The sequence below is a fragment of the Balaenoptera acutorostrata genome, chromosome 1 (assembly GCF_949987535.1).
Source record: "Balaenoptera acutorostrata chromosome 1, mBalAcu1.1, whole genome shotgun sequence".
NCBI lineage: Eukaryota > Metazoa > Chordata > Mammalia > Artiodactyla > Balaenopteridae > Balaenoptera > Balaenoptera acutorostrata.
In genome coordinates, this window is record NC_080064.1 from 417,324 (window position 1) to 437,474 (window position 20,151).

The 20,151-nt window shown below is 63.7% G+C and overlaps 2 protein-coding genes across 9 annotated transcripts in view; both read right to left on the bottom strand.

The window, feature by feature from the left end:
* Nucleotides 1-422: 422 nt before the first annotated feature.
* RNF223 (ring finger protein 223) lies at nucleotides 423-3,704 on the bottom strand. Its single transcript, XM_007166325.2, has 2 exons — nucleotides 3,099-3,704; nucleotides 423-1,651 (listed from the first exon to the last, which is right to left on the bottom strand). The coding sequence occupies exons 1-2, from the start codon at nucleotides 3,378-3,380 to the stop codon at nucleotides 884-886; spliced, it is 1,050 nt and encodes a 349-aa protein (XP_007166387.2). The 5' UTR covers nucleotides 3,381-3,704; the 3' UTR covers nucleotides 423-883.
* Nucleotides 3,705-7,392: 3,688 nt separating this feature from the next.
* The window catches only part of C1H1orf159 (chromosome 1 C1orf159 homolog), a 29,408-nt gene continuing 16,649 nt past the window's right edge, over nucleotides 7,393-20,151 (bottom strand). For 2 of the 8 annotated variants that reach the window (XM_057557984.1, XM_057557990.1), the window contains exons 2-10: nucleotides 17,232-17,270; nucleotides 17,057-17,145; nucleotides 15,423-15,498; nucleotides 12,752-12,838; nucleotides 12,338-12,403; nucleotides 10,451-10,585; nucleotides 9,842-9,867; nucleotides 9,697-9,727; nucleotides 8,605-9,331 (exon numbers count right to left, since the gene is read on the bottom strand). In XM_057557984.1, the coding sequence (XP_057413967.1) occupies nucleotides 8,835-9,331; nucleotides 9,697-9,727; nucleotides 9,842-9,867; nucleotides 10,451-10,585; nucleotides 12,338-12,403; nucleotides 12,752-12,838; nucleotides 15,423-15,498; nucleotides 17,057-17,128 (990 nt within the window). In that variant the 5' untranslated portion in view covers nucleotides 17,129-17,145; nucleotides 17,232-17,270 and the 3' untranslated portion in view covers nucleotides 8,605-8,834. The other 6 variants (XM_057557999.1, XM_057558002.1, XM_007166263.3 and 3 more) reach the window with 5 other exon arrangements.

Below are 20,151 nucleotides of genomic sequence, written 5' to 3' on the forward strand. Positions count from 1 at the left end.
GGTCCTGCGGCCCTCCAGTCAGGGCTCCAAGCAGGACTGTGGGGCCGTGACTTCTGGGGGATGCAGCCTGGTGTGACCATGGTCGGGGCTGGGGGAGGAGGGCTCTGGACCAGGCCAAGGCCCCACACCAGTCCCGCCTGCCCCAGGTGCTCCAGGCCCTCCCCATCTCCCTGGGAGAGCCTCACGGCCCCAGGGGCAGCCAAGTCCAGAAGCGCCGCAGCCCATCCACAGCCCGGAGGGGACAGGAGTCGGACCCCCTAGAACCTGCGGCCATCCACCCTCGGTGCTGCTGGGAGTGCAGTCCAGTGGGGGTGTCCTCTGGATTGAGGGTCTTGGCGGAAGGGGCAGACTGTGGGCTTTTCTGGAGGGAGGGGCTTAACGGTGCAGGAAAGAGGACACAGAGGGTAAGGACCCCTTACCAATTGCGAGTACAAAATAATTTATTTAAAAATGTACAATTTAGGAGGGTGGGCTGGGCTCCCTGCCACTGCCCTCTGTCCCCCTGGCCACCCAAGGTAAGGGGCCAGCCCTGCCTGGGGAAAGGAGGAGCTGTGGGCGAAATGTGAAAATAAAAGAAAGATGGCGAGCCCCCTCCCTTTTCAGCAAGGGGCTGGTCTTGCGGGCGATTCACAGTGTGTATGGGGAGGGGGCCTTGCCAAGCTGTCTCTCCTGGACCTCAGTCTCCCCATCTGCAAGATGGAAGTTAGGGCGGTGGCCTCTGGGGCCCATAGGAATCTGTGATCCCTGGGAGCTCGGGGGACCATTTTGTCCACCCCACAGGACACAGCCCCAGAGAGCAGGAGGCAGGTGTGCCGAACCAGGTATGGGTTCCTCAGAGATCCCAGGGGGCTCCTTTGGGACCCCGGGGGTGGGGGTGGTAACCCTAGTTGTCAGCCAGGGACCCAAGCGAGAAGGTGGTGGCGGCCGTGGCGGCGGCGGAGGGCGGCCGGGGGAGGCAGTGCAGGCTCCCGGTCCTAAGCGCGCACTGCACGGGCCAGAGCACCACGCAGGACAGCACAAGCAGCAGCACCACAATGAGGGCTGCGCGCCTCCAGTCCCGGCAGCGCGCCCGGCAGCGGGCCAGGCGGCCCCGACGGCGGGCAGGGCCCGGGGTGGGCACGGGCGCTGCGGGCATGGCGGGCTTGCTCGGGCCCACGTCCACATACACGAAGCCAGGCGCCGCAGGGCCAGGCGCAGAGGGCGGCGGGCGGCAGCACAGCTTGGTGCCCTCCAGCCACACGGGCTCCTCCCGCCGCAGGTGTGCTGGCATCCGCGCCTGCAGCTGGCGGCTGGTGTGCAGCGCGGGGGCCCCGGCAGCGGGCACGGCTGTGGGCCGCCGGCAGAACGGGCAGGGCACGGCCTCGCTACCCGGCCGGCCTGCGGGCTGGGTGGCTGCCATCCGTGCGAGGCACTCCAGGCAGAAGACGTGGGTGCAGGAGAGCTCCTTGGGTGTCTTGAAGATGTTGTCGTAGCCCGAGAAGCAGATGGAGCATTCCAGAGGGGAGGCCGCTTTCTCCGATCCAGGGGTGCCCGGGGACCTGGGGCTGCCGGCCGAGCCAGGGGACCTGGGCACTGTGGCCGTGGGGCTGCTCCTGCCGGCAGGCGGCATGGCCGTGTGCCACACCTGTGGGCCTGATGACATGGTTCTGGGCTGTGGGACAAACGGAGACACCGTGAGTGACCTCGATTGCCCCTTTCCCGCAAGGTCTGTCTGTCGCTGTCTCCCGTCCCTCTCTCGCATCACCCAGAGACTCCGGGAAGGACGCTGCCCGTCTGCAGGCGCCTCCGCCAAGTCCACCTGTCCCTGGGCTCAAGGTCTTTCTGCTCAGGTTGTAACCCTGCGCTCCCCAGCTCCTCACCTGCTGAGTCAGGGCTCAGCATCCTGGGGCGCCCCAGCCTGCCTGGGCCCCGTGGACCACTGCTCTGTAGACGCCTCCCACCAGCCCTGGCCTACCTGGACGTGCCACTGGGCAGAAATAAAGGTGATGATGAGAGCGGCCCACCACAGTTACTCTTTACATCGGGGCTCTGCCAGGGTGGGCCCTGGGCACGTGGTACAGAAGAGCCACGGTGCAGAAGAGGCAGCTCGGAGGCCGGAGTGACAGCCAGCGGGACCCGGGCTCTCACAGGAGTATGGCTCTGGGTCAGGTGAAGTGGGCTTGAACACAGATCCCGGTGTGGGCGGCCGATTTGGTTGGCGCACACCCAATCTGTGGGCAGTTGTGTGAGGGTGGGTGCCAGGCCTGGCTGGGTGAGGGGTGGGACTCTGGATCTGGAGCCGGCCCGAGCTGGATGCGCTGCGGGAGACTGGAGGGCCTGAGCAAGGATGGTGGCCGCGGCCCGAGGAGGAGCTTTGTCTCCCAGCCGCGGCCCGAGCCTGCAGCACCAGCTCATCTGGCTGGTGACGAGGGCCTGATGCTGGCCCTGAGGGCCTGGAAGTGCTCCTCAGCCGGTGCCAGGGGAGCGGGGGGCAGGGTGCTGGACGAGCCCCAGCCATCCTCTCCAGGCCGGCCCGCCACCTGGGAGGGTCACACCAGCCACAGCTGCCATCAGGAGGTAGTGGGACGTGCTCCCCCTTGCCTGCTGCCCCTTCACGGGGCCCAGGTCTCCTCCCCAGGCAGCCGCATGGCTCCTGCTTGGAGGAGGGCGGGTAAGGGGCTGACTTGCCCTTCACCTTCACGACGGACAGAGGAGGCCAGGGCCTTGGGAAGACGCTGGCCACGTGCCCGCATGGAGCCCAGGAGGCCCCCCAGGGGTGACCTGACCCTGACTTGCTGGTCAGTCCAGGAGGGATGGTGGGATGACTTCGCAGTGACGTGCTGCGGAGGCTCAGGTGTTGCTGCCTCCTGACGGCGGCACCACTGTGATGTCACCGGTGCCCGGCATCGCAGCGTGAGGTGTCATTACGTTTGGTGACAGCAGTTGCCGCAGGCCAGGCGGCAGCCTCAGCAGGGTCTGCGGGTACTGCGGGCCGTCCTCCCCCAGCCAGTTCACCCCACATAACCGGTTCCTTGGCACTGAGGCCCCACCCCTCTGAGGAGGTGCCCCACCCTGAGCCTGTACAGGTGAGAGGTGAGTGCCAGCTGAGCCGGCCTTACCTGGTAGCCGGGGTCAGCGGGGCCCGGGCACGACCCTCTTGGCTGGCACGGCCAGGCTGAGGCCCCGAGCTCACTCGTCCCGGCAGTGCTGGCTCCTTCCCCTCTGGGCCAGGCTGGCCTGTGCGCTCCCTGGCCGCTCTTCCTCTCCAGGGCCGCTGGGGGGCCGGTGGCCGGGGGGCGGGCGTGTGTACTCCTCCAGGTGTGGAGCGCTGTCTGAGGCGGGTGTGAGTTCTCTGGGCATGGGCTCCTGGCAGGTGTATTTATACGCTCGCTCGGGATCATGCTGGCCAGGGGCGTGGCCCGCTTCCGGGATTGGCTGGCCTCCTGTCCTCTCCCTGGCAGGCTGAGCAGCCGAGGGCGGGGAGTCAGAAGTGAGAGGTCGGAGCCTGGGGTGGGGCTGGGGGTCAGTAGGGCTCTGTAGTCTGGGCAGGTCTGGGGTGGGTGGCTGGATGCCTGGGTAAAACCTCTCCCCTACCCCCGTGGCCCCTGAGATGCCAGAGCAGCCCCTCCAGAAACAGATCTGCTCACCAACCCTGTTCAAGGTGGCAGCACCTGAGCTCCTGGGTGGGCCCCCCCAGAGGGTCCCTGCAAGGAGCCCCCCACTCACAATCGGCTCACTGACGCCCTCCCCAAGCAGCCCCTGCCCTTGCCCCTCGCCCCAACTCCTACCTCACCCGTGTGGCTGCTGGCCACAAGCAGCGCCGCCCCCGACCCGGGCTTCTGCCGCCCCCGCCCATCCCTCCCCACCTACAGCCTTTGGGGGCCGGGAGGGAACTCCCTGCTCTGGGCCCAGAGAGTGGCGTGAGGGGTCAGGGCTGGGAGCACCCAAGGGGTGAGCCAGGGGTGAGGGCGGGCCAGGCGCCAGGCTGGCCACAGGAACTTGTTTCCGGGGAGCGTCTGCTGGGGCACCTCAGTTACACAAGCAGGGCAGGGACTCCGAGGAAGCGCCCACCCGGCCAGGGGAGCCGGAAGTCTCCCGGGGGACGGGGAGCAGTTTCAGCCAGTAGGTACGGGGTCCCAGCAGACCACAGGGCCAGGCTGTGTGGAGGCCTGGCTGGAGGCCAGGATGGAGGGGGTGAGGGCTGCGCCGGAGGGGCCTGGGTCCTAGCCAGGGGCTCCCCCATCTGACACCTGATCCTGGCCCCAGGGTCACAGCAGGCTCTCCCCCACGCCCCGTGGCTTCCCTGCCCCCACCCCCAGCTGCACGCAGCACACCTCAATGTGCACCTGATCTAGACCCGGGGCCCAGGACCTGAGATGGGACCCCAATCACCAGCCTGTGGGAGGGGATGCTGGGCTTGGTAAGGCTGGGAGCGGCGGCCCACCCTGGTGGGGGACGGCCCAGCTCATCCCCACCCACCAGGCAGGGGCCCCCTGACTCCTCAGCGGGTAGTCCAGGACCCCCGGAGGCTGCCCAGCCCCAATAGCAGAGGAGAAGCACCGACGGCCAGCAGAAGTCAGAGGTCAGCAAGAGGAAGACCCTCCCTCAGCGTTAGGAGGTGGCCGCCCAGAGCGGCTGCCTGGGCCCAGACCCCGGGGGACCCCCAGCGAGACGGGGGGGCCAGCCAGGCCTGCAGCCGCAAGGAGGCCGAGGCGCGGGGTGACTGCGGGACGAGAGGGGACCTGGGCTTCGGAAGGGGCTGGGGCTCCCCTGTGTGCTCCAGGAAGGGGGAGGAGCCCCAGCCAGGGGCTTGACGAGGGGGTGGGGCTCAGAGGGGGAGGGTGGGGACTCGGAGAAGGGGCGGGGGCCCAGAGAACGGGGAGTCTCGTCCGTGCGTGACGGGGCTCTGGTTCCCACGAGTGTCGTGACGCAGGGTCGGTCGCATGCTGCCTCCAGGAAGTGTCCTCGGTCCTCTGAGAACACCTTCCCAAGGGCTCCTGGGAAGCTCCGAGCTCCTCAGTGGACATCAGTGCCCAGAGGCGAGGGGACAGGAGTACCTGAGGGACGTGCCGTCTGGGGTGCTGGCCAGGTCTCACCGCACGGGACCTCAGCACGCTTGGGGCCCACCTGGTCCCCACACACCTGCTCGCTCTCCAGCTTCACGAGGCAGGAGCAGCTGCTCCGGGTGTGAGCATGGGCTTCGCCTGAGGGGGCGGGCTGTTCACTGACTCACCCCAGCTGGGTGTGCGAGCGCGCGTGTCTGCGTGTGCAGGTGTGTGCACGCGTGAGGGAAGCACAGCGGCCGGCACGTGACCCCGGGGCTGGGACTCACTTGCTGGACCGGGCGGAGGACAAGGCCCACGGTGACCACCCTCGTCCAGTCATGGCTCTCAGATGTGGGGTCCCGGAGCCCTCAGGACACCTGGGAGTCCTGGGCTGGACACACAAGCTGTCCTTGGCCAGAGCAGGAGAGAGGCCTGCCCCCCGAGGCCCCCGCTGGCCACGGCCCCCCTGCCCCAGGACTGGGGTGAGGACTGGCTTCAGATCCCTGAGGGCTGCCGGGGGCACACGAAGCGGCCAGTTTGGGGAGAGGTCCCTACACGGCGTAGATTCTGGTGTCCCCCACAGGTCAGAGGCTGGGCTGAAGCAGGGGCTCGGGGGGTGCACTTGTGCCCGGCCTCCCCCACCACCGCCCGCCCGTCCCCACACACACTCTGGGCTCCTGACAGGCTTGGTGTGGCCCTCTGGCCACGAGGCGACTCTTCCGGTCCTGTCCCTCCAGCACCCAGCAGTGAGCTCGGTCCCCAAAGTCGGCCTGGCCTTGGAAGCCGGGTCCTTCTGGGGTCCGGTGCCCAGGCCCCCGCCAGGCCCTCTGCCCTCGGGTCACCCCCTCAGGCACCGCTCGCCCTGCTCTGTGCTCCCACCTCCCACCTCTGCAGTGGGTGCGTCCTCTTGCTGACCTCTGACTTCTGACGGCTCTGGGTGCTTCTCTGGCGCTGAGTGAGCGGATGAATGAACGAGCTGCAGCGTGACCCCCGGGCCGAGCCCACCAACCGCCCCCAGGCCGAGCTCACCTCCCGGGGCGTGGAGTTCCCCGTGGTGGTTGACACAGTGGGGCTGGGACGGGACACCTGCCTGCTTTGGCCTGAACTGATTACCCCAAAAATTGGCCTTATCTTGGCTTCTTACGTGAGGGCCTGGAGTCCGGGTGAGGAATGGGTGACGGAGAGAAACTGGGGAGGCGGCTGTGCATGGTGCCCGGCCCAGACGCCCCACCCCTGCCAGCTGCCCCACCCCCATCTCGGGTGCCCCCCAACCCTGCCCACCGCTTTCTGGCCTGGATGCCCATCAGGGTCACGGGCTGACGAGTCCAGTGATGCCCCCCCCCAACTATTTGGGGGCCTGAGACAGTCGCACCCAGGCCCGGGGTCTCCGGCGGCTGAGAGTCCAAGGGGCCAGGCCACACAGGCCTGGGAAGTCGGGGGAAGCATCTCAAGTGTGGGGACCAGAGGGCTGCAGGTTCAAATTCAGAGTTGAGTTTTGCTGCCAGGGGTGGGGCAGAGCTGAGGCTGGGGGCTGCAGGCAGGGCAGGGGACAGGACATTAGAGAAGAGGGGCTCTGGGGGGCCCCGGGGCAGCCGAGGGTCATCTTGCACCCACAGGAACCCCGTGGGTGACCCACAGCCCCTCAAGGCTGTCAGCCTGGAGACAGGAGGTTCCTGGGCAGCCGCCCCCCAGAACAGAGGGCAGAGCCTCCCCACATCCCTGGCTGTGCTGACGCGGCACCCAGGGCCAAGCAGACACCCGCCGGGTGCCCCGATGGCTGCAAGCCTCAGATGGGGCGGGCCAGGCTCTCTGCCCCGCGCCCCAGCTCTGTCCTGGCGGCTCTGGCTGGGACGCCCGGGATGAGGCCCGCTGCCGGTCGGCAAAGGTCCCCGTGCTCGCCAGCCCCTCCAAGGGCCACCCACCCACGGGACCCCACCTCCCCAAGGTGCCGCCAGCCTGCACTCGGTACCCACATGTGGCTTCCTCCTGGGGGCTGTGAGACGGGCACCACGGTTACCTCCCCAAGAGGCCCCATGGGTGTCCTGGCTGCACAGGGGCCTGCAGTCACCCGTGACTTCACATCCCCCAATGGGCCCGGTCACTTTACAGAAAAGCCCCCCTAGGGGGCACCCACACTCTTTCCCATCTCAGTCGTGACGGCTGGGGGCCACCAGGGAGTCCTGCTCTCGTGAGGCAGCTTGGGACAAGCCCCCTTCTCCCGAGGCTAAGGTCCTGAGGGCTAAGGGCTGCCTGCGGGGGTGGGGGTCCTGGTCCTTGCGGAGGGCTCCCCGCCCTCCCCAGTGCGAGGCAGGGCTCGGCAGCAAGGCTTCACCCCTGCTGAGGAGCAGGTGAACCTTGGGCCAGCGAGAAAGGCCTGAGTGGTTTATTGACGCTGATTTCAGGTGGCCGCCCCTCTCGGCTGCCGGTCAGTCATCGTTCACGTCCTGGCGACCGAGCTCGTGTCCATAAACCACAAACACCCCAGCAGGAATCCCAGTGCAGAAAGCAGGAGGCTGGCCACACAGGCCCTGCCGTGGGCCCCGCGGACGTGGACCAGACGCCGGAGGAGAAAACGTCAGTCCCCGCGGAGGCTCTGGGGAGGCCAGGCAGCACCCTGCCCGTGCTCAGTGGGCGCCCCGACGCTCCCCCGTTTCCACAGGAACCCAGAGCCATCCCTCCGCAACCGGCCGAGGCAGGGAACACGGGCTGCCGCCTCGGGGCGGGGGCAGCGGGACGAGACTGCTGGCCAGGGCGGCCCTTGGCAGGTCCAGCAAGACAGCCAGCCCAGGTGGCAGTCACAGGTAAACGTGGCCCCGGGCTGACACGTCCCTGGGGGGCCTTGACCTCCAGCAGCTTCAGGCCAGTGTCCGTCCCAGTGCCTGGGGCCCAGGCGGGGTGCACATGAGGACAGCGTGCCTCTGGGACTTCTATACAAAATGCTTCCTGCTTAAACACAGGTTGAGAGTCAGCAGGAGACCAGACGACTCACTCCTGCAGCGCGTGGAAACGGGCAGCTGTGGCCGTGCAGGACAGCTCTGCGGGCGCCTGAGCCCGGGGGCTGGTTTGCAGGCCCCAAACTGCCTGTGTGTGGATGCGGCCGGACCCCCCGAAGGCCTCGGCCTCACTGCTCTCAGAGGGGGCGCAGGGGGTCTGCCCACCATGGGCTCCAAGGCGGAGGAGCACCCAGGTCCTGCAGGCTGTCTCTCCCGAGGAGCCTGGACCCCACGCGGCCTGGGTCACCAGCCCGGCTCAGGGACAGAGGCCGGAGTGATGCCCCGGGTCAGTCACGCTGAGCGGCTGTGTGCGGTGAGGAAGGCCCGCAGGCAGGCGGCTCTCACTCCACATCTGTGGCTGGAGAGGGACGAGCCAGGGCCGTGTGCAGGCCTGTCCTGAGGCCTCACTGGGCAGCGCCCAGCCTTCGTGTGGGGCCCCCCTCGGCAGCACGCGGGGCTGTGGATGGGCCGCGGGATCAGACGTTGCTCACCCGGGCCTCCACGGAGGAGACGGCAGAGGGGCCCACGTCCCTGTCCGAGGGCCGCTCGCGCCGGACGTAGCGCGGCTTCCGCACTGAAACGGGGTCAGAGACAGGCGGGATCAGAGCGGGGCCTGGGGCGGCAGGGAGGCCTGGGGCTCACGGGAGTGGGGCCGGAACAGCCACGAGGGAGGAAGCCCACCGGGCTCCAGCTCCCGGACACCTGGCGCCCCTCGGTCCGGGAGAGGGTCCGGCTCTCCCGAAACACAGGGGCGCAGGTCATGTGGTGCGCTGTAGGGTGGATGGTATCCCCCCCACTACACACGCGCGTCCACGTCCTAAGGCCCAGAACCTGCGGGTGCAACCTTACTTGGAAAAATGGTCTCTGCAGATGTGATTATCTGCTGGGCCCTAAATCCAGCGACCAGTGGCCTCGTGAGAGGGAGGGAGACACAGAGGGGAGAAGCCAGCTGAAGATGCGGCAGCGGCTGGAGGGACGCGGCCACAAGCCCAGGGATGCCTGGAGCCCCAGAGGCTGGGAGAGGCAGGAAGGACCCGCCCCAGAGCCTCCGGAGGGAGCGGGTGGCCTCCAGAACCGTGAGAGAAGACACGTCTGTCCTCCCGAGCCCCCGGGCTGCATACTTCGTTACGGCCGCCCCAGGAGACTGACGCAGGCACCTTGCGCTTGGGCGTGGCGCCGCTTTGGGGAGATCAGACAAGTGTCTCACTGGACAGGGCAGGTCTCGCCTTGACCGAGGGACTTCTCTGTCCCCAAGGAGGAGGATGTCCTCACCTGTCCCCACTCCAGACCTCCATACGGTGGCAGGAACACGGTCTGGGGAAGAGGCGGGTGGCCTGTGTGATGTGACCTCTGTGCTCACGGGGTCAACTGTGACACAGCTACTGCTCAGGAGGGACCACGGGAGGGCCCCGTGCCGGCCACTGGCTCCCTGCTCAGGCAGAGCTGGGACCTGGTGGAGGGCTGAGGGCAGCAGGGGTGACCCCCGACCCGTGTTGGGAACACCCTGCCCCCCCGACAGACTCAGCATCTCAGGAATAAAAGGGAAAAGGCACGAAAGCCGCGGTTGATGAAGGGGGGCTTGGCCGGCACCCCTGCAGCAGCCATGGGCCTGGTGTTCTGAAATTCCCACCAGAGACGAGGCATCCCGACAGGGTGAGGGACACGAAGCACTGACGCACCTGAGGACGGAGGTGGGGGAATCATCGCGGCCTTGAAAAGGGGAAAAGGCACAGTGAGAACTGCAGACAGGATGGCCCCCAGCCCAGACACACAGACACCCAGACGCACACGCACGGGGCCTCAGCCCGCCCATCGGGTACTTACAGCTTCGCCAGGCTGCAGGCCGGGGGCTGTAGGGGAGAGCACAGGTGTCACCTGGAGGCCACACAGCTGCCTCAGCCTGGGGGGGGTCCTCAGCCTGGGCAGGGGTCCCTCAGCCTCGGGGCAGGGGTCTCTCAGTCTGGGAGGGACCCTCAGCCTCCGCTGCTGGGCCCTCAGCTTGGGCAGGGGTCCACAGGCCTGAGGTGGGGGTCCATCAGCCTGGGGGTTCCACAAGCCTGCAGAGGGTCCCCGGCTACAAGCTCACTCCAGTCCCTCACTCCTGTGCCCAGTGGTGCCCTCAGCCTGCCCGGCCCCATCTCGGGTGGTGTCCCGCCAGCGCTCTGGGGCCAGCCGCCCCCATCCCCAGCTTCCCGCCAGAGCAGACAAGCCGGCCTGCAGAGTGTCTGCCCCCGTCACCCTTCACACTGAGACCCCACGACATCCACCCAGAGCATTCCCAGGACGTGACCACCCCTCTTATCCTCAGACCCGAGAGCCACGTGACAACCCAGTCCCCTCCAGGGTGTCGCAGATGCGGCCTCGCACCGGACACCTGCATCTCGGCCCCAGCCCCGCTCCGTGCCCCTGGGCACACCCCGGCAGGAGGGGTACCTTTGTTTCTTCCATAGAAGACGTCAGGCAGCTTACTGGCACGCTTGAGGTAGAAGAATGCAGCCACGGAGAGGATGAGGCCCGAGCTGATGAGAAACGTCCCCAGGAAGAGGGAGGCTGCCACCTGGGGGCCCCCTGCAAGCGAGGTGAGGGCTGCCAGGGGTGCACACCTGGGCTCCCGCAGGGGCCGAGGGGTCCACACACAGGGGTGTGGGGCCCCCCTGCACTCGAACTGCCCAGGCCTCAGGTTCTCGGGGGCGTGGGCTGTCAAGACGTTCAGTGATCCTGGCCCCCGAGCCCCCCATCTCCTCCCTTGACACTCAGTGCAGACTCTGGGGCCCCCATGGCCCTGGTGCGTGGATACACCCCACCTCGCCTCTCTGGAGCTGGTCAGCTGTCACCGGGGTGGCCCTCCCAGCACCAAGATGCCCGCCGTCTTCACCTCCACAGGTTCAGGCGGGCCGGTGGGCGGACGCCGAGCTGGAGGCTCTGCATTTAGGTGCCCGTGGGAGGCGCCTTTCTGACCCTGACACACAGGCACAAGGCCGGCCACGCTAGAGCCTCAGGAGGGACGGGTTCCAGCTACACCGCCCCAAACTTGCCAACTGGAAGCGGGCGCAACACTGGACTGCGGGGCCTCACCTGCCACCCTCTGCTGCAAGGCCCAGGCCCACGTCGCAAGAAGCTGGGGCTGTCTGGGCCCACCCTGCCCCAAACACTGCTGGTCGGCCCACGCCAGCACAAGGCCACTTGCTTCCGGTCCTGAGGCTCACAGGGAAGGCCTGAGCCCTTGGTCCAGGTCAACGTGTTCTCTGCTGAAGGACCAGGGTCTGGGGGGTCAGGACCCCCATTGCAACCCAGTCACCTCAGGAGAGGTGGCTACACCCTGGGGCAGGCCCCGCTCCATGACTGCAGTGGTCACTGGTGGCCTGGGCACCACACCCCCGCAGCCTGGCCACTCCCTGTGGCTCGGCCAGTGTCCCAGGTATGACAGGATGCCTGGCAGCAGGAACAGGCGGGGGAGCAGAGCGTCTCCCGTGTCTGTACCTGAGGACCAGGTGGTGTGGAGGGCACGTCTGTCTGCCTGCAGTGTCTGCAGTCCCCTCCAAGACCGATGTCCTAGAAGAGCCACCAGGGACGGTGCAAGGGGACCTCACATGCCCTCCCACCTTGGAGAACTGCACATCCTGAGCTCCCAGGGACCAAGGGGCCGGGGGGCCTCTAAGCAAGGCAACGGGTTAAGACGTGGGCTTCCCTGGTGGCACAGTGGTTAAGAATCCGCCTGCCAATACAGGGGACACGGGTTCGGGCCCTGGTCCGGGAAGATCGCACATGCTGCAGAGCAACTAAGCCCGTGCGCCACAACTACTGAGCCGGTGCTCTAGAGCCCGCGAGCCACAACTACTGAAGCCCACGCGCCTAGAGCCCGTGCTCTGCAACAAGAGAAGCCACCGCAATGAGAGGCCTGTGCACTGCGAGGAAGACTGGCCCCCGCTCGCCGCAACCAGAAAAAAAGAAAGCCCGCACGCAGCAACAAAGACCCAACGCAGCCAAAACTAACTAACTAAATTAATTAAAAAAAAAAAAAAAAAAAAAAAGGGTTAAGACGTGCAGCCCGTTCAGAGGCACGTGGGGGCCCACGCCAAGTCTTTTGAATCAACCCCAGACCCTGACTTCAAAGCCGGCCGAGCTTCCATACCGTCCGGGGTCCTGCTCCGTGACCAGCGCTGGGTCCCGGGACAGAGCTCTTGGCTGGGGTGGAGCCTGCCCTTGACTGTGGACGTGGCCCAGCTGTGGCCAGCATCGGTGGTTGGGTCTGCGCTGGGAATGGCTCCGATGGCGCCCCCGTGTCCCCCCAGGACTAGTCCGGAGAGCCAAGAGACTTACCAAAGCTCGGCCGCCCGGGCGTCCCTGTGCTCCTGTTCATGGGGAAGTGTGCGCCCCGGGCAGCGACTGCGGGCAAGCAGAGCAGTCAGTGCGGCTGGCTCCACAGGCCGCCCAGACCCACGTGAGGTCCTGGACCAGGCACGGGGGCCCCGCGGAGGACCCCTGGGGAGCCAGAGACGCAGCCCAAATGGGCCGGAAATGAGACAGGGAGGTGGCCGTGGGGGCAGAGCAGCCCCCCCCCACAGCTGTCCTGGGGGGCAAGAGGACTCGGGGAGAGGGCTCCTGGGAGGTGTCCACCGAGGGACAGTGGCCCAGGTGTGGGGACAACCACGAGAACTCCCACCCTTTCCTCCAGGACTTGCAGGTGTGGACCCTTGGTGAGAAGCAGGCAGGGGGAGGGGCGGGGGGACGTACAGCCTCTGCACTCGGAGCTGTTGTGAGTTCCGTTCCTGCAGCGGATGCAGCTGACAGTCCCGTCCTCGGCCCGGTGCCCATAGCAGCCTGTGGCGGGAGACAGGAGGCTCGGCTCAAAGCAAGCCCACGCCAGCCGGCTGCCTTCAGGGAGCGCTATGCTTTGAGTCTGTAAAACCACATTTATTCCAGGACGCTAGTTCACCCACTCTGGAAGCTTGGATGGATTTCAGAACAAGAACCGCCGCCACGGGAACCGCAGCCAGCCCTCTCTCGCACAGGGATTCCCACCGGCCCCTTGCCAGATGTCTCGGAAAGGGTTTCAGAGGCCCGGATGGGGACCCGAAATCGACAGGTGCCGAGTATACACGCTGGAGGGGACCAGAGGCGAGCCCCACCTCCCACGTCCACCAGGGGCTGCAGCGCACTCCCGCTCGGCCGCCACGAGGGACGAGGTCCGTCTGCGCCAGTGTGCTGCTGCCCGCCCCCGCCCCCCGGCGGCTCAAGCACATTCGAACTGCATTCCTGCCCTGACCATCGCCGCGGCCAGTGGCCTCCCCACAGCCTGCGGCCCGCCCTGGAGCTGGGAGTGGTCCAGCTCTTGCCAGCCAGCAGTCTGCGGACAGCCCACCTTGCCAACTGCACCCTTTAAGGGCAGAAATTGTGTCTTACACCTTTATTTCTTCTTAACACCCCGGCACGTAGCACAGGCTGAGAGAACGCACTGGAGAAATACTAGTTGCAGGTGCTGGAGGCCAGCACAGACTTGACCAGCACGCAGTCTACACACAAACGGGCCCCTCAGAGGAAGGCCTTCCTACTGTGACGCCAAGCAGATGGCAGGGTCTGAAGAGTGATGGGGGCAGACGGGCGGAACGCCGGGCCAGGAGGCCACGTCAGACCCAACGTGGAATCGTACAGTATCAGGAACAGGCCTTCGTTTCTCGTAAGAACAGGGCTTCTCTTCTGAAGTAGCGGGGCTCCTTCCCTTCACTCGGCATTTCTTGGGAGGGGCTGACCTCTGGGGGGCTGCTCGAGGAGGCCTAGGAACATGGGGTCCTGGGTACAGGCCTGTCGCCAAGGCAACAATTCTCCCGAGAGCTCCCTCCGCCAGCCCCAAGGTACCTGGGCTCCTTGGTGAAGCTGCCAGGGCTGCTGGCCACAAGGAGGCCCTGCGCTGTGTGTGCAGGGACAAAGCACAGCTGGGGGCCAGGACCAGTGACCAGATTTAAGGAGCGAAGGTTGACCTTGCTGAGCCTTAAAGCCCCTTGAAAAACAGCCCAGGGCCTGGCTCACTGGGTTCCCTGCCTTACCCAGTGAGTAAGGAAGGTCACTGCCTGGCAGGGCCAGGAACCTCAGGATGTGGGGACCTCAAGAAAAGAGGAATTCACCCAAACCTAGAGGTACTGCAGGCAGAGTCTGGTGCTGAGTCCTTGGCTTGGCTTCCTGGACTCGAGAGGCCCTGTGAAAAGGCCAGCAAAGCAGACTTAAGAAGAGCCTCTGTGGTCAGTCGCTGTTGTGGCTAAATTCCCTTAAACAATCAGGCCAGGTTTGGGGAGGCTGGACTTATTCTTAAGACAACGAGTGTCACTGTGACTCTCTCCGGTAGAAAGGGGCCGGCGGTGGAGAGAAGCGACCATTCAGTAGGAAACTGTGATACGTCCGTCGGAGCAGATTCCAGTCCTGCCCACCGTCCTCGAGGCCCAGCCGCCTGTGAACCGGACCGGACACTGAAACCTCCCCGCCTCCCCCGCTGTCGGGCTCTGACTCTCCACACTAACGTTTCCGCTTCTCTCCCACCCTTCTGACTTGGAATCACAAGAACCAAAACTGCCGTTTCCCAAAGCCCTGCAAACTGATGTGAACTTCAGGCCGTCACCTCGACAGGCCGTGGCAACGGCGGGCCACTGGGAAAGTTCCTGCGTCGAGGGTCTCCACGCTGTCCCCTCCCCACCTACTGCCCACACGCAGAGGCCTCACTGGTGGGGGCCCACCCACAATCCTCTTCCTGAACTGAGTCTGATGGGGTGGCCTGTCCCAGGACTGAGGGCCAGTGAGACACGGGAGCTGCTGCTTATCTGGTTCTTTTCTGCTTGCTCCATCCGTTTCCTCTCCCCTTTGCCGACCTCCTATCCCACAACTTCTAACCCAAATCTCTCCACAGCTACCAACTTGGCTTTTAATATGTGAAACTTTCCGAAGGTAAAGTTTCAAGTGGGGAGGAGACAAACCCCATATGGGAGCTGCCCCCCGCCCCCCAACCAGGAGAAGACGGGAGTCGGGCGACCATGTTACAATCATCCCCGGCCTCCTTCAGCTGCCCCAGTGTTTCAGCCACTTGCCCACAATCGCCTCCTTGTTCAACCTGATGTGTAAGCGCTGAGATTCTGCCACTTACTTGGGACTCCATTTCCTCCCGTGTCCCGTAAAACTTGTACACATTTCTGGACTTTGCTGCTCCTGTCTTATGTCAGCTTGTCTCAGGCCAGCTGAAACTCCCTGCGAGGGAGGAGGCAGTCCTACCTGCCCCCACCCCGCAGGCCTGGGGCCACCGTGTCCTCCTGGGGTCCTGCCCCCACCTCCAGGACGAGGCCCCATCACCCTCGCTGCCTCTGCCCACCCCTCTGGCCCCTTCTTCCCGAGGCCATCTAGGCTGGCTCATGCCAAAGCTCACCTGGGCCACACAGGCTAGTGCCTGGGCAGGTGGTGTTGGTGTCCACCACGTCCACACAACACTTGGGCTGCTGGCCCTAGAGGGGAGATAGTGGTGAGTTTCCAGACCCTGCGGCCGGGCAGCTTGTGCGGGCCAGGCCCAGGGCGGTACCTGCAGAGGGGCTCCCAGCAAGCTCACCCCAACACCTGGGGCTCTGGCCTCTTGTAGTCAGCGTCCGGTGACTGTGCCCCGCTGACCCAGAGCAAGGTGAGGACGCACGGCCACACCGCACGGACGCTCCCCGGGACAGCACCTGGCGTCTGGCGAGCCTGACGTCAGTTTGGTGACTGAGCCAACAACCGAAGTGTTGGGCTGGCACCTGCCAGGGCACATTCCGTGGCACCTGGACTCCCAAAGGCAGGAAGGAGACCCCCTCGGGGCCCACCCAGAGATTCTGTTGGGGGTGGGCTGGAGCGGCCTGGTGGGCAGGGGGTGGTCCTCTCCTCCACTGCCCGCCCACCCTCCCCTTGGGGCCTCCCTGCAGCCCTTTCTTTTCTCACGGGGGTCTCCTGGGTCACGGGAAGAGCTGCCATCTTCGCCTTGTGGGCCACAGGTGGGCACAGGGCAGGCATTTCAACCGTGAAGTTATTTATATTAGTCGCCACTTGCAGCTGGTGGCTTTGAAAATCAAAAGATGAAGCTGCTAAGAAAGGAAGCACATGTGTTTCTGGGCAGTGATGAAAACAGGAAGATAAATCCAGGCCCCCTTGGCCTCCCTAGTGAGAGGCCTGTGCAGCCCTCACAGTGTGTCTGCCCGTGCTCCCGACCAAACAGCCCACATTCCTGGACGCTTCTGTGATGCTTCTGCAGTTCTACAGACACCTGCATCGGGGTTTCCAGCTTGGCCCGCACAGAGGAAAGGTCTGGCCCAGAGCAGCAGGGTGGGGAGGAGGCAAACACGCCGGCCAGGCCCACGTGCAGGAGTGGGCGATGTGGGCGCCGCATTCACACACCAGACGGCGGCGTCCGGGGCAGCTCTGCTCCGTGCGTTCATCCCGGCCGAGCTGGCTTCCCAGGACTGGCACACTGTGATTTGCAAGGGGCACCTCAGGGCGACTGAGGAATGGTGGGCGCCTCCCGGACACCAGCGGGCCGAGGCCAAGCCCGAGAGGGATGCCTGGGCGCCCCGCCCCACCCAACCCGGCAGGGGCCGAGCGGCTGGACGGCTCACCATCCTGCAGGACGAGCAGCTGGGTGTGTGCAGACATGGCCGGGCACCTCCAGAAACCACAGCCTGGCACACCTGTGTCGCCGGCTTGGGAGAGCCATGACCTGGCCGAGTCTGAGCCTGAAGTGGGCGTCTCTGCCCGCCCCACTAGCTGTGGCCAGTGCCAGTGGGGGCAGCTCTGTGGAGGCCCTATTTCAGCTCCAGAAAGAGGTCTAGTTGGGCAGAGGGAAAGGAGGTTCTAGCAGGCAGAGTGGAGCCGGTGCCGGGGGTGGGGCTGTGCATCTGCTGCCCGCCCAGAGGCACAGGCCCCTCTGACCCTGACAGTGGGCACAGTCAGCATCTCGGGGGCCGGGACGAGGGTGGCACCTAAAGGTGGAAGGGAGAGCCCCTGGGAGAAGAGCCCACGAGCCACGTGACGGGTGCTCACCGCACTTCCTGAGGATCTACTGGCAACTTCCACCAGGAGGCTGGCCAGGAGGACGGCGCGCTGGAGTGCCATGTCCCGGAGCTCAGGGTCTGCGAAAGAGAGGGGTGCTGTGTGGCCACAGGCGACGCCTGGCAGGGCAGGGCACCGGGCCGGGGCCAGGGCGTAGGATGCTTACCTGGCCCTCCTGGAGCCCGGCAGACCCTCGGTCCGGGGCCTGCAAATCGAAGTGGACAGGTGAGGCCGTGCTGCTGGTCAAGCGCAGCCAAACCACGCCTGGGGCTCGGGGTCCAACTGGACTTTTCATCAGGAACCCCCACGGCTCAGCCCACCCGGATCAGGATCTGACAGACGCACTCCCTCCTCCGCCAGTTTTCCACCGTTCGCTGCTGCTTCCCGGAAGGAGGACTGAGCAGAGGGGGTCTGGGTGAGCCAGTCCTGCCCCAGAGCTCGGACGGCCCTCCCACCCGCCATCTCATCCTGTCTTCATAAGACCCGAATTCGATTTCCAGTATTTTCACCCACAGACGGAATGGCAAGGGTGCCTCTGGGGCGGCCAGGCTGGTCAGGGGCCCTCGGTCTTACAGTTTTGTGCCGTTTGCCCTGTTGTCATCACGGAAGGATGTGTGAAAAACATCCAGCTGGGGCAATAAAAGCCGTGACACAGGCAGTACTGGGTACAGATGCTTCTGGCGGGGTGATGGATCCAGAGAGCAAACAGACAAAATACGACCACAGACTGCAAGTAAACTTCCTAACACTAAAACCACATGAAACGCGACAGCCCACGTGATTCAGTGCTCACGGTGCCACGTTTCTAACGTAACCGGGGAAACACACCAGCCTGCACAACCCCAGAAGTAAACTGTTAGTCGGGTTTTTATTCTGAAAGGTGGGAACCACAATTATAATCTGTCCCAAACACATAAAAGTCACCTCTAAAAAGACTTTTTTCTTAACAGAAACAGCTGCAAGGTGGAGCTGCGCGTGAGGGGGACTGGTTCAGGTTCCAGAGAGGGCGCACTTGGGGCTGGGGGACGAGAAGCCCCTCCGCCCATGGGCCCAGGGCCTGGGGGTCCCGGGCTGGGGTCTGTCCTGCCATTCGCTCTGTGCTGGCTTCAGTCCAGGCTGATGGAGCGGACGCCGCCCCTCCCCACCCCACGTCAAGTCCCCCCATTAAAAACACCTGCTCTTCCCTGCGGCACCATCCCCTTTCTAGAAGGTGAAATCCCCTCAGATGGCAACTACTGGTGTCACATGTCACAGCCGCATTGACACCTTTGATTCAGGAATCAGGTCTCAGTGGACACCTCTGTCTGCTACTCAGTGGACACGACTGAGTAGTGTCCACACCGTGCGGCCCCTCCACGGCCCCCGCCCGCCCGGCCAAGCCCTGCCGCTGCACGTGGACTGTGTCTTCTGGAATTTCAGGAGAACGGACCACACTGTCCGCGCACCTTGGGTCGGGCTCCTGCCCTTCAGCACGGCCACAGCGATCTTCAGATTCCTCCGTGCTTTGCCCTCTCGTGGCTGAGTGGCATCCACTGCGAGGACACTTCCCCTGCCCACTGCCTGCTGATGGCCATGTGGCTGTTTCCACATTTTGGTGGCTAACGCTGCTGGGGACGTTCGTGGGCCCGTTCCTCCACGGTCGCTTGCTTTCCTTCCTCTTGGGTAAATACTTGGAAGCACCGGGTCAAGGGAACTCGCTGGGAAGCTGCCCTGCTGTTCTCGGGCAGCGGCTCCGTGTGCAGCCCCAGCTGCCCTGGGCGGCTCACCTGCTCTGGCCCTGCCAGCTAGTGGCCTCGCACCGGTGGGCGGGCAGCGGTTCTCCTGCTGTTCCAACCTGCGTTTCCCTGGTAACTAGCGATAGTCAGCACCTCTGTCCTGCTTGTCAGCCATTCACACATCTTACATCTCTCATAACGTGTCTATTCACATCTTTGGGCCACGTTGTTCGGCTGGGTCATCTGTCTATTATTATGTGCTAACTCAATGTATTTTGTCAAATATATGTATTGTAAATATTTTCTCCCATTTTGTGACTTGTGTTTTCATTTTCTAATGGGTATCTTTAGAAGAACAAATGTTTTCATTTTGATAAAATCGAATGCATCCATTTTTTCTTTTATGGTTCTTGCTTTTTGCGTCCTAAGAAATCTCTGCCTTGATCTCAGGGTCATAAGGATTTCCTGTGTTTTCTTTGAGTTACTTTTGTGTCATGGTGTGAAGTAAAGATCAAGTTCATTTTTCTTCCCTATGTATATCCAGTTGTTGTAGCACCATGTGTTAAAAAGACTCTCCTTTTCATATTAAATTATCTTGACATCTTTGTTGAAAATCAGTTGTCTGTGTGTGGGTCTACTTCTGGACTTTCTATTCTGTTCCATTCATCTGTGTGTCACCAGTGCCACACAGTCTCAACTACTGAAGCTTTACAGAAAGTCTGAAGTCAGGTAGAGTGAAGCCCTGCTTTGTGTAATTGCTTTGGCAATTCCAGGTCACCTGCATTTCCATGTTTTAGAATCATCTTGTCAATTACTACAAAAAGCCTTCTGGAATCTTGACTGGGATAATTGACATTTTAACAATATTGAGTCTTCTAATCTACAAACATGCGCTCTCTCCATTTCTTCAAGTTGTCTTTGTTTATTTTTTAAAATATTTATTTATTTATTTGGCTGCACCAGGTCTTAGTTGCGGCACGCGGGATCTTTTTTTAGTTGCGGCATGTGGGACTAGTTCCCTGACCAGGAATTGAACCCGGGCCCCCTGCATTGGGAGTGCAGAGTCTTAGCCACTGGACTACCAGGGAAGCCCCTTCAAGTTGTCTTTAATTTCTCTCAGCAATGTTCTGTGGCTTTCAGTGAAGAGGCGCTCTTACACATCTTTTGTTAAACTTATTACTAAATATTTTGTCTTTGGGTATTATTATAAATATAATTAACTCTCTAATTTCTTTTTTTTTGAACAACACTTGAATGACCTTTAATGTGCTTAGAACAAATCACTTTACAAAAAGCACGAACACTTTTTAAAACATAACTTTGGGGACTTCCCTGGTGGTGCAGTAGTTAAGAATCCGCCTGCCAATGCAG